The sequence below is a fragment of the Pinus tabuliformis genome, chromosome 4_2 (assembly GCF_031772625.1).
Source record: "Pinus tabuliformis cultivar Carrire ecotype Pingquan chromosome 4_2, CPIR1, whole genome shotgun sequence".
In the NCBI taxonomy this organism is placed as follows: Eukaryota; Viridiplantae; Streptophyta; class Pinopsida; order Pinales; family Pinaceae; genus Pinus; species Pinus tabuliformis.
This window is the reverse complement of record NC_142304.1, coordinates 882,775,267-882,787,767: the sequence shown is the minus strand read 5'-3', so window position 1 is coordinate 882,787,767 and position 12,501 is coordinate 882,775,267. Positions and strand designations below refer to the sequence as shown.

Here is a 12,501-nt window from a genome sequence, read left to right as displayed (position 1 = left end):
GGCTACAAACGCAACTGACATGGGAGGTTTTGAAATGGTGGAGGAGGCCGCTCTTGATGGGCAGTTTTGGACAAGTGTGAGGCAGGTATTGGATTTCACCAAGCCAATTTATCACATGATTCGGTTTGCAGATACAGACAAACCAGTGATTGGCGAGGTGTATGAGCAAATGGATACCATGTTGGGGCAAATAAAAGATATTGTTCATAATAAAGATCCCAACTTGTACAAACTAATTCATGATTGTGTGTGTGAACGGTGGAATAAGCTTAATGTTCCACTACATTGCTTGGCGTATATCCTTACGCCAAAATACTACTCTTCATCTTGGTTGGGCAAACCTGCAGCAGGGGGTGGGGTTAGGACCAAACCCCACTTAGATCAAGAGGTAACTAGAGGATATTTGGAAGCATTAGAAAAATTGATACCTGACAGGGAGGAATGTGCAGCTGTGCGCCTTGAAATAGGCAAATACCTCAGTGGCATTGGTTTGTATGGTAACTTCCATGCAATGGACGACAGAGATAAATTTGATACTCTCACATGGTGGGAAACATATGGCGGCCACGGACTTTTGCCAAAATTGGCAAAAAAAGTTCTTTCACAGGTTGTAAATTCTTCTTCTGCAGAGAGGTGTTGGAGCACCTACAGTTATATACATAATGTGAAAAGAAACAGACTCAATGAAAACCGAGCAGAAAGCTTGGTTTATGTCCACTACAACTTGAGGTTGTTGAGCCATTACTGTGATCGGGCTAATGAAGATCCCACATATAAAATTTGGGACAATCACCCTGAGGACGACAATTTGGAGGATGGCATTGTACATATTGAAGAACTAGAAGAGGAGCTTGTAAGGGATGAAAATGAAGCAGCTGCAGCAGCCATGCCACCTCCACCTCCACCATCCAGTAGCAGTGCTCGGGGCCCGAGTCTTGTTCCATTGCTGTCGCCACCTCCATCGGCATCGACACCCTCGCGTGGAGGCTCTAGTTCTGGTCGTCGGTCTGTGCGGGAGACTCCTAGAAGACCACCACGACCTACTTATACTCCTGGAGACTCTCGTGGCAAGGGCCACTTGTAGATTTACAGTTTACTTGTCTTTTGTAGTTTCTATTAGACTTTAGTTTTCATAACTGTTGAGTTTTGAGTCCTTGACTCTTGACTCTTGACTCTTTCATATCATTATGACATTATGATATTTTTTGTAAACATTATATCACTGTGACAATGAAAATTTGAAGTTTGAAGTTGGGCCTTGGCAATTATAACTCATTGGTAATGATTATGAATTATGAATATGATGCTTTGTGAAAGACTAAAGTTGTTTCATTTCATCTCATTATTCATGTTTCATTTTATAAATTTTTTACATTTCATATCATGTTAACAGTTAGAAGTTAGGACTTAGAAATATCTTCGATATTACTTCTTGTAATGGTTAAACTTGGCTTACAAGTACAACTTTGGTGATCAATGATGATAAATGTTATTGAATTTTCAATTCTGAAAGCTTGAAGTTGAAACTTTAATATTGAATTTGATGAATCATGATTTATAAGACTCAATATGTTGCAGTTGTAATATGTATTTTACTAACTTGTGGACATGGTTGATGACGATTATAATTTCTAGATGATTGATGTGATATGGTTCAATGATCAATTTATGTTTTTTTATGTTTTTTATGTCTATTTCATCATTCTACATGTTTTTGTTGACATATATGTATCAAAAATTAAAAAATATAAAATATATATATATTTTTAAAAAATCGCTCCCGGATTCGCTCCCAAACCGGGAGCTTCTGAAAATGGTCGCTCCCGCTCCCGCTTCTGCTCCCGCTCCCCGCTCCCGCTCCCAAGTAACATTGGGCTACATTACATAAAAATTCCTTGGGAAAAATCATGGGTTATCAAAACATGGAGCCTGAAAACTGCCAATGGTAAATTGACTCTATGACCAAGTCAAGTTTACCTGAAATACCTTAACATTGAAAACGAGGTGCACATCAACACTTGCAAGGGGACCTAGGGTGCGGAAGATAGAACGAGTTAAGAAGTTAGAAAAAAAGATTAAAGATAAGTGAGAAGACAAAAAATAAAATTCTACAATTGTGAAACGATACCAACATCCTCATTACCAAGATAGTGTTAAAATGGGGGGGAGTTGCACATTGAAGAGGAGGTGCACATCAACACTTCCAAGGGAGCCTAGGGCAAAGTCACTAACATTCATGGAATGTGAGAGCAAAGAACGATCATGTAACAAGCTATTATCAAGGATCAATAGCTACAAAAAATATTGGTGAAGTTATTACAATGCTTAAAATCAAAGAAAAAGATGATGCAACTCCATAATATTAAAAATTGACATCGGAAAGAATCTATTAGGGACGGTATTGATAATTAACAACAGAAACGAAAAAGCAAAATTCTAAGAAGATCCTATTACTTGGTTTCATCCTGTATAAAATCATCTACTATTTTCAAAATGGGGCACTATGTCATATAGGTAATTATCCTAGATTCCTAATGAGGTATACTAGGGTAAAATTGATATGTAAATGGTAGCTCACTCTAGGAGTGGCCTTACATGGGCAATGAATGAGAACTAGTAAATATAAGAGGTCAATAGAGTTATTTTTACACATTGATTTATGATCATCCTACTAGGATGTAGTAGGTTCTTTGAATTTCTTCTCCTAATATTTAAAGAGTTGTGCAATTAATCATTATTATAATTTTGGGAGAGTTATACTCCACACCCATATTTGTTGTACATTGTGTGTATACAGGGTTATCATGCTTTGTTGTAATTTATGATGTTATAAAATCATTTTGGCTTCAATGCCCAGTGCATCCGTAGTGCTCTGCAGAAATAAAAAAAGAGATTAGATCGCTTTATTAGTTAGAGAAACAAGAAAAGAGATTGCTTTATTTGTTGAAGACACAAAAGAAGAGATTAGATTGCTTTATTACTTGTTTTAAATAAGGACTTACTTTTTGAATAAGTGGTTTGCGTAAGAGAAGAAACATAGAAGTAAATACCGTAGTCCCACAAGGACAACGCCATATGACTTGATTGTTCATGAGAGAATTTGTGAACAAAATTTCCTTATTGAAAGGTTTATCCTGCTATGTTTCAGTTTTGTAAAGATACAGACAGCAATCTGGAATCTAAGTTTTCCACATTTTATATAAAGGATTTGTTTAGTGGGTCTCTGTTCCTGATGACAGCTCCACTTTGCTTTGTAAACTTGTTCCATCTATGATGTTACTTTTTGATTTCTTATGGTTTTTACTATGTTTCTTTAACAGCATTTTTCATTTAGTGATGCAGGTACGGCACAATTGGGGCTCTGTTAAGGTTGATATTATGTACAGGGCTTTAAAGTCCAAGTTTTCCACCTATTCCCATTTGTCTTCGTTTTTAGTTTCAACTGCGGGATCTGTTCTAGTTGAAGCTTCTCCTCATGACCTCTTCTGGGGAGGTGGTCGAGAAGGAGAAGGTATGAATCACCTTGGAAGGCTGCTTATGAGGATACGCGCTGAGATCCTTGGAGACAATTCAGACAGTTATGGCATGGAATTACCAGCAATTCAGTCATCAAGAACATGAAAGTAAATGATAAATATAGCAACGAAAGCTTTCTGTTTGTCTGTGTATGTTATATGTGAATTGTGATATTCCAGAAAAAAATTACCAGCATTTGACAAGGGATCTTTCCCTTAGTTTCAGATGTAGTTAGCTACTGCTATTTTTTAAAGCCCTTTGCTTGATTGAAGTTCCTTTGAGAAACGTTGCTGAGGTTCCACTGGGCATAACTGCGAGCATCAAAGAGGTATATGACATTAGTGTCAATTGCTTGAATGGTTTCAAATCTTAACCTTTCAATTCATGTTTTAAAATGAATTGTAATGGCAATGCTATGCTACCAGGTATATGGATGGCAAGAGATATTAAAATTAAGGTTCAGATTGTAGATTTAGTATGCACACTCCTCTTTCTGCAAAAACAAGAAAAACAAGAGTGTGCATAAAAGGAAGGAAAATCAACATTTGTAATGTCATGGCTGCATCTTATGAAATTGGAAAATGTCAATGAAGTTAATGGTTTAAGTATATTGTAAGGTTGAAATCTAAATTTAGAAATGTTGTCATGGTATCTTTACAAATAAACAAAGCATTCTGGAGATTGTCTTTCACATGTCTTACACAAGCTTTACATTACCCTTCTATCTACGAAGTCCTTTATCAGTTAAGTGGAAACAAAAATTTCTATCCTTGAGCGTTACCTCTGGCTCGACTCTTTCAGGTTTGTAATGAAATATGTAAAGAGTTGACATCCAGGAGGTTGGATCAGCCGATTGGTAAATAACCTTTGACCCGACTTTTCCCCACCCCACTGGCCTACAATCATCTTTCATTTGGTGCAGTGGGGGGGAGATTTTTCCCTGGAATTTGTGAATGATAGAAAAACACGAGGAGAAAGGCGAAAGGCATACTTCTGATTCATACCCTTATTTTTTTAAATCTAGGATAATCGGTAACTGGCTGATTCATACCCTTATTACTGCTTGCCACTCTCCATACAATTCTACCATATTGAGTAGAAAGGCTGCATTATCTAGGAATGAGAGAAGTACATATTCAATTCCATAGAAAAAATGATGACACATTAAAGTGGAGTAAAGCTTAAAGCTAAAAATAATTTAAAATGGAATTGATTTTATTAATAACTGTATGAAATATTATTGGTCATTATAATTTGACATCAACTTTAATACCTTTCCTTGATGGTCTTTTAACTAACTATTACAGGTTTACATTGAAATTTGACACTTCTTTTCAGTATCCCAAGATTGGGTGAAAATGCTTGCAATTTGGTCTTTGGTGAAATAACACTAATTTAATAATTCCATTCTCTACATATTGTTTGATGAATTGGCAATGTGTCTCTTTGGCATGCTCATGGATGATTAAATTCTTCATTAGTTTGAGCATCAAGAGATTATCATAGAGTAGGGGTGTTTGTGAAAATTCCTTAAATTGCTGTAACTGAAATTTATTTTTCTAATTGATTAATTATGCAGTTTATTTATTATGGCAAATAACTAATAAATTACATTGCAATTCTTCACAATTAAATTCTGCGGAAGCTAAATAAAATGTTAGAACTGAGAAAATAGATGCACACACAATAAAAATGACACTAATATTTTTAGACTAACGTTCTCGGAAAAAACCTGAAGGGAAAACCAGTGCAGCCGATTGTTGAAATATGTAGCTAGGTTTGGTCTTCATAATGACATATGTAATCATGATTTTATGTATTTGATGTAAAAAGAAAAATAGTATTATTGTTGTCATTCTTGAGGCATGGGTTTCATGCTCAAGTTTATTTGATTTATAGGACAAACACCCATTGAGTGCTCTTAGGGCTTGTTATGGAGTCTACAAGTCAATTGAATCATTGTCATGTATGCAAGACCCTTTTGGGCATATTACATATTGTAAAGAAATTTTTTATTTGAGTCAGATTTAGACTCAAAGACCCTCCCAGACCTTGTCAATCATACAAGCAACAAATCATCCTTCAAGGAGACATCGGCCTACTAAAAGAGGACAAGTCATCTCATTAGGGCTCTGGAAGAAGCCTATATATAAGTGACCTCAACCTCACTTGGAAAGCACTTACCAATCAATCAAGAAAGGATAGACGATGAAAAAGAAGCTAAGATTCTTGGCAAAGAAGAGGACAAGGAGAAATGAAGTTTTGGACTGTTTTTGGGCTCAAATTGTTCACGCGTGTGAGAGGAATAGGGCATCATCTACTCCAACAGAAATATAAATATTGCAGTCATCATCAAGCGCTGAGTTTTGGGTCAAGAAAGGTCTCCTTTACAAATCGAATTGACAAGGAAGAGAAGATAAGTCAAGCGAAGGAGAAAGGAGACAAATTCATCCATCTTCTAGCCACACGTGTGAACTAGGGTTTTTGCAGCAAGGGTCGAGAATTGCAGGTCAAAGTTGCAATCCAAGGTTGTAGGACTTATGTAACATATCTGACCCCTTCGTTTCACATTTGAGGGATTGGGTAATAATAATAAATAATTCTCCACTGACTAATTTGGTAGGGCTTCGGGACCCCAATGCACCTTGAGATTGCAATTCAGAGTCCCCTCTGGAATTTCGATCTTTTGGTTGACGTGTCGCAACTTCGGGGGCCCTCATGACGTCTCAACTCTCAACTTAAGACACCCCCCCGGAATCTGACCTTCCAATATTGTTTTTCGTGATGGTTATAGGCTTTCGGTGTTCCAGGATGCCACGTGACACTCCAGATGCTATCTGTCATTGCTCTTGTGGGTCCCACAACCCCAACACCTATATCTGACTACTTTCGAGTTAATGGCCCCAAGTGACAGAGAAGTTCTCTGTCAACCAGTTCATCGTCAACTGACAATCCCTGGTACTTGTGGTTCCCCAGTACAATCAACCATGCGTTTACAAGGTTTCTGACCTCCGGGGTCTAATCATTGCCCGGGTGATGTCATGTCGATGTCATCCACACCACGTGTCAACCTGCGAGAGGTCCAAGTTGTTGGAAATACTGAGAGGGGGGGTGAATCAACATTCCTTAGCAATTAGCACTTTTAAATATTTTCAGAGCATTAGTTAATATTCAATTATTATTAATGTTTATGCAGTAATAACAATAAATAAAGTAACGCAATAGACACAAGAATTTTAGGTGGAAAACCCCCTCCGGGTCAAAAACCATTGAATGCTTTTCTAATAAATACTTTAATCTTCAGACCCAATTGAAATGAAAGCAAAAACTTCCTAGAATTCTAGAAAAGCATTCTTCTCCAGCTCCCACTAGAAGGACGCCCCAACGCCCTGGTTTCTTTAGTAGTCAACTGAATGGATGCCCCAACATCCTAGACCAACCTACCACCCTGAAGTGTTCACAGACTCCAACCTTCAGGCGACTTCATGCACCAGCCTAGCACCTCCCTGTTACCCTATAATGGCTGAAATGAGACAAGAGTGTGGATTCCTGTACTAGGGACAAAAATCCACAATACAATATGATTTACAATGATTTTGACCAAACATCCAATCACACTATGACTTGCAACCCAACCATGACATCATCCCAACAGAGACTCATATACCTCCCAATAATGCCTTTTCGACTCTAGGTAGACTGACTCTTTTACAATAATGACTCTTCCAATGATGACACTTTTACAACGTTACAATGATGACTCTTGGCCTTGACACTTCTTCACAATATACAGATGGCTGTCATGCCTTCAAAGGATGTCCCACTGCAATGCTTCCTTTGATTTGATACTTCTGCTCTTGAATTCTTGCTTGAAGTTGTACTTGAATCTTCTTCTACCTGCATGCAAAATTTGCTCGGTGAAACCAATCCCAAAACAAAACAAAATACTCTTCAACTTACCTCTGTCTGCAAACACATGTAAGTGCATAATAATGAATAAATACAAATACAAATTACGATGTGTCCCTGAAATGTGCTTGTCACTTTTGTTCTTGACTTGTTGCAACAATAGACAAAGACTCCCGCTCTTGATATAGGCCTGGACTCTATGCAAGACTATATCCAAAACTGACCTAAAGTTATATACAATAAAAACTGATGACAAACCCTAGACTTGTGATGGACCAAGTTCTAAGTACAACAAAGGAGACCATTCTATCAACTATGACAAGACAAGTGACATGAACTTACACCATCACATAGATTGAGTAGACTTGGTGTAGCATCAAGAATATGTAGCATCAAATGTGTAGTATCAAGAATAGGACATCCGAAATGTGGTATGAAAACTAATTGTGACATATAGAGATAGAGATATAACCGAGACCCTATATGTACTTACGTTGTCCTGCAAAAACATATGTCAGAGATGATACTCATATTTCAAATCTAAACACTAATCATACATACCTTGTTGTAGGAGACTTACCCTTGATTGTTGATGTGTGGTCCTTACTGCAGTGATCCTTGAATGCATGCTTTTTCTTGCCTTCTAGGAGCTTGATATTGAATCTGTTGTATCTATGTAATTTCAGATCTCCAGGTTCTGGAATTTCATCTTGTGGTAGCCCTCTGAGTCCTCTTTCCAACCCCACAGCTCTGATCAAGATTGGATTCTTCAAGAAAGAGTTATGCCCAATCTCCCACAATGACCTGATTATAGACTGGTTTAGTAAAGCGAACTTGTACGAAGTTCCACATGTCACTGTTGTGACCTTCGAACCTGAAAATGCTACTCAACAAACTACAGTTTGTCCTCTTCTGTGACTATTTACGAAATTTGAATCCAATTCTTAGATAGAAAGTTATGACGATTTTCCCAATGTCGCTTGTTTGACATGGAATTCGGGAGCCTACAAAAACCCGAAAATATAGTGAACCAAGATCTTAAATTCGGTCACGAGTTTCATCAAGATTTCAGCTCAAATGAGTTTTAGTTTCAGCATCTAAAGCTTTGCAAAAAAAAAAAAGTTATAGCGAAAATGCCACAATGGCCTGTTTGAAGCCACAAAATCCCTACTAGAGGAGGATATGAGGGTGATTATTTATATGAATGTCTTGAGTTGAGAGGGTCCTCAACAAGTGAACGTTTGGGGGATTTTATGAGCAAAAAATATTTATTAAATTTCTGACTATTCAATGACAACAACCAATTATGAGTGTCATGCCACAACCCCATAGGGTTTTAGCCCACTAACTAGGGTTATTAACTTCAAACATGAATATCTCTCAAACTGTGAAGAATTACTTGGCACGCAATATATCAACGGAAACATCTCGACGATTAGAATCCATATAGAAGATCCTTGACTCAAAATAGAGTAAGTTGTCAAGTCAAAATGCTCTTACAAGATCAGGGTAGCCCTGATGCTGCTTGGATTGACATCAATGACAACCATTGATCAACAATTTCCCCCTTTGGCATTGATGGCAACATAAGTACTCCCCCTGCGATCATGACACCTCTTCCTACTACCTTCTCTCCCCCTTGTCATCAATGGCAAAGGGTAACTCCCCCTGACAAATAGTCATCCTACGGACCTGTACACACCTCCACTCCCCCTTTCCACTCGAGTAGATAAGAGAAAGAGTCTAATGAAAACTTGGGAGAATCCCAAGATTTTGGCAAAGATACTCAAATGCTTCATGAGGTAATGGTTTGGTAAAGATGTCAGCAATTTGTTCCTTTGTGCCAACATATTTAAGCTTGATATTCTTTTTGGCGACCTGCTCTTTAACGAAATGATATTTAATTGGAAGGTTCTTCGTTTTGGAATGCACACAGGATTCTTGGAGACACTTATGGCGCAGGGGTTATCACAAAATATGGGAATAGGCTCATCAAACTTGACTTGAAGATCTTGCAAAGTTTGCTTTATCCAGAGAACTTGTGTACAACAAGCTACTACCGCGATATATTCTTCTTCTATTGTGGATAACGAGATTGAAGACTGCTTTTTACTTAACCATGAAACAAGACAACCACCTAGATAGGATGTTGCTCCACTGGTACTCTTACGATCATCAACACTTCATGCCCAACCTGCAGCTGTATAAGCTTGGATAACCTGATCATTTTCTTTGCAATACCATAAACCATATTCCGTTATGCCCTTAAGATATCAAAGAATTCTTTTGACAACAATAATATGAGATTCTTTTGGTGCTGCTTGGAATCTTGCTACTTGTCCAACTGCCTGCATCACATCAGGTTGGGAGGCTGTCACATATAGGAGACTACCAGTCATGGATCTATACAACATTTGGTCCACATCCTTTGACGAAACTTCTAATCTTAACTTGCAATCTTCCATCTGGAATTTTTTGAGCATTTCCTTGATGTACTTGGTTTGATATATGAATATTCCTTTATCATGCTGAGAAATCTTAAGCCCCAAAAAGTATGTAAGCTCACCAAGCATAGACATTTCAAACTCACTTTGCATTTTTGCTGCAAAGTCTTTACTTAATCTGTCATCATTGCTTCCAAAGATTATATCATCCACATATACCTTGATAATCATTAGGTTATCTTGATCCACTTTCACATAGAGATTGTTGTCAACACTTCCTTTCTTGAATCCTTGTTGATGTAGATACCTATCAAGACAAGCATACCAAGCCTTAGGAGCTTGATTGAGACCATATAGTGCATTCTTTAATCTGCAAATGTAGTTTTCTTTGTCAGAGAGCAGAAAACCTTCGAATTTTTCAACGTAAACTTCTTCCTCCAATTCACCATTTAGAAAAGTTGACTTAACATCCATTTGGTAGACCTTGATTTTTCTCGAGCAAGCATAAGCAAGAAACATCTTGATAGCTTCCATTATGGCAACGAGAGAAAATCTTTATTCAAAATTGATTCCTTCAACCTATGCATATCCTTTGCAGACTAATCTTGCCTTGTTCCTGATAACCTGTAATCCTTCAACTTTTTTGCTCCTCTTAACCTATAATGAAACTGCCATCTTGTTCAAACTACCTTCCTGTGAATCGTAGACTTGTGCCATATACTGTTGCATAGACTCCTCCTCTACAAACATTAAGGAGTCAACATGCCAGATTGTTCAAAATAGTGAGTCATCTAACGAGCCATCTTGACTTGAGTCATTAACTGAAGCAGTTGTTGATTCCTCACAATCCGTTACGAATCATGAAAGCATAACTGTTGGGACCTTATTGCCTTCTTGCTTTTCTTGCTCATCTTGTACTTGTTCATCGTGTACCTGTTTTCCTTTCCAAACCTTCTTATTCTCATCATCAAGCCTTTCATTCATGGTTGATTCCATCTTGTACTTGTAGTTACGAGCTATGTGTCCATAGTTATGACATTTGTAACATTCGATGTTATTCATAGAGATTTCGTTTGGTGTCTATCTCGTGATCCTGCAAATTTTCTTCTAGGGTTTTGCCAATAATAGTTGTACATGTCTGGAACTTCACAATCCCTAGCCTTATGTCCAAAATTGTTACATTTGTAACATTTGACATCATCTCTCAAATGATCAAATTTGTTGATATTATGCTGAGTTCTGGAATATCCATTTCTGAAGGATCTCTTGTAATTATATTCATTCCAAACATACATGTGACGTTCTATAGCTCTATGTCTAAACTTTCCACATGAATAACAATGACCATAAAAGATAGGTTGATACCTGAGAGGAAATCTTCTTCGAGGAATTGTCTTCCAAGTTTCATCCTGCGAACCTTGACCTCTTGTTCTAGTTGGGAGATCTACCTGCTTGGTAGATTTTCCATATCCATCTTCTTTAGTTGTCATAGAAGGACTTGACTCCTTTTCGAATTTTTCTTTGTAACCAAGACCAGTCTTGTCACTGCATGATCGTTGGTTGTTGATGAGTTCATCCAAAGTCTTTGAGTTGTTGGCAAAGTTTTCAAGAGTTTGTCCACTTTTTACTTCCTTTCGTAAAAAAACGATTTTAGCTTCCAATGCTTCTATTTCCTTGTTGTTTTCCTTTAATTATTTCCTTAGCGATTCTTCAAATTCATTTGTATTCTTCAACCTTGATTTTAAGATTTAGGACCTGTTCCCTTTCTGTTTTTAATTCATCTTTAAGAGTGTTGACGTGCTTCTTCTCGACCTTGAGCTCTTTGATAACCCTAATTACTTCGTTTTAAAATTCAACCTCAGTCATTTCTTCTTCTTCGTCTCCTTCTTCGCCAGGTGCCTCTTGCTTATTGTGCTTGGCAATAAACAATACTCTTTCTTTGAATTCTTCTTCATTACCACTGTCTCCTTCGGATGAGGAGCTATCTTTTTTGGAGAAGAAACTTTTCTTAAACCATTTCTTCTTTTCTTATTTTTTGAATTTCCTAGGACTTTTCTTTCCTTTCGTAACAACATCATTTTTGTGAGGACATTTGGCTGCAAAATGCCCAACCTCACTGTTAGCTCTACTATAGGTTTAGGCGTTTGGATGATCAAATTTCAACTCAGCCATGTGTTATTGCAGGAAAGGGAGCTTGTAACATTTCTTTTAGGCTTCTTCCCCTTCTATTTTCGCTTATCCTCACATCCTCTGTTATCTGTGTTCCTCCTTTAAAACTCTGTTTAAACCTTCCGAAACCCATGACCCCGCTGCCTTTGTTTTTTCTGTATAAATTCTCCATAACCCTGTTCTTTGGTCCCAGGCGCAGAGCTAAAACTATGAATCCATGGATTATACAACCGCGCACATATAATAAAATCATGAACCCGCGCCATTATTAACCCTCTGTCGCTTTTGAAATCTCCACCGTTGATCGCCAGGATCTAACAGTCCTCGTTGCCCCAACCCGCGCGTTAAACCTCGCCCTCCTTCCTTATCATCCGTCCGTCCATCGCAGATCCAACGGCTGACGCATTCCCCAGTCGCGTGACCTGCGCACGCAATAACCCACGGAGGCGGTGGTTTTTGACTG

The 12,501-nt window shown here is 37.8% G+C and overlaps 1 protein-coding gene across 2 annotated transcripts in view; it reads left to right on the top strand.

Annotated features, from left to right (window-relative positions):
• The window catches only part of LOC149172517 (riboflavin biosynthesis protein PYRR, chloroplastic-like), a 341,086-nt gene extending 336,954 nt beyond the window's left edge, over positions 1 to 4,132 (top strand). The window contains exon 9 of one of the 2 annotated variants that reach the window (XM_089424340.1): positions 3,343 to 4,132. In XM_089424340.1, coding sequence (XP_089280466.1) covers positions 3,343 to 3,621 — 279 coding nt within the window. In that variant the 3' untranslated portion in view covers positions 3,622 to 4,132. Of the gene's footprint in view, positions 1 to 3,334 lie in introns of both variants that reach the window. The other variant, XM_089424341.1, reaches the window with a different exon arrangement.
• Positions 4,133 to 12,501: the final 8,369 nt, after the last annotated feature.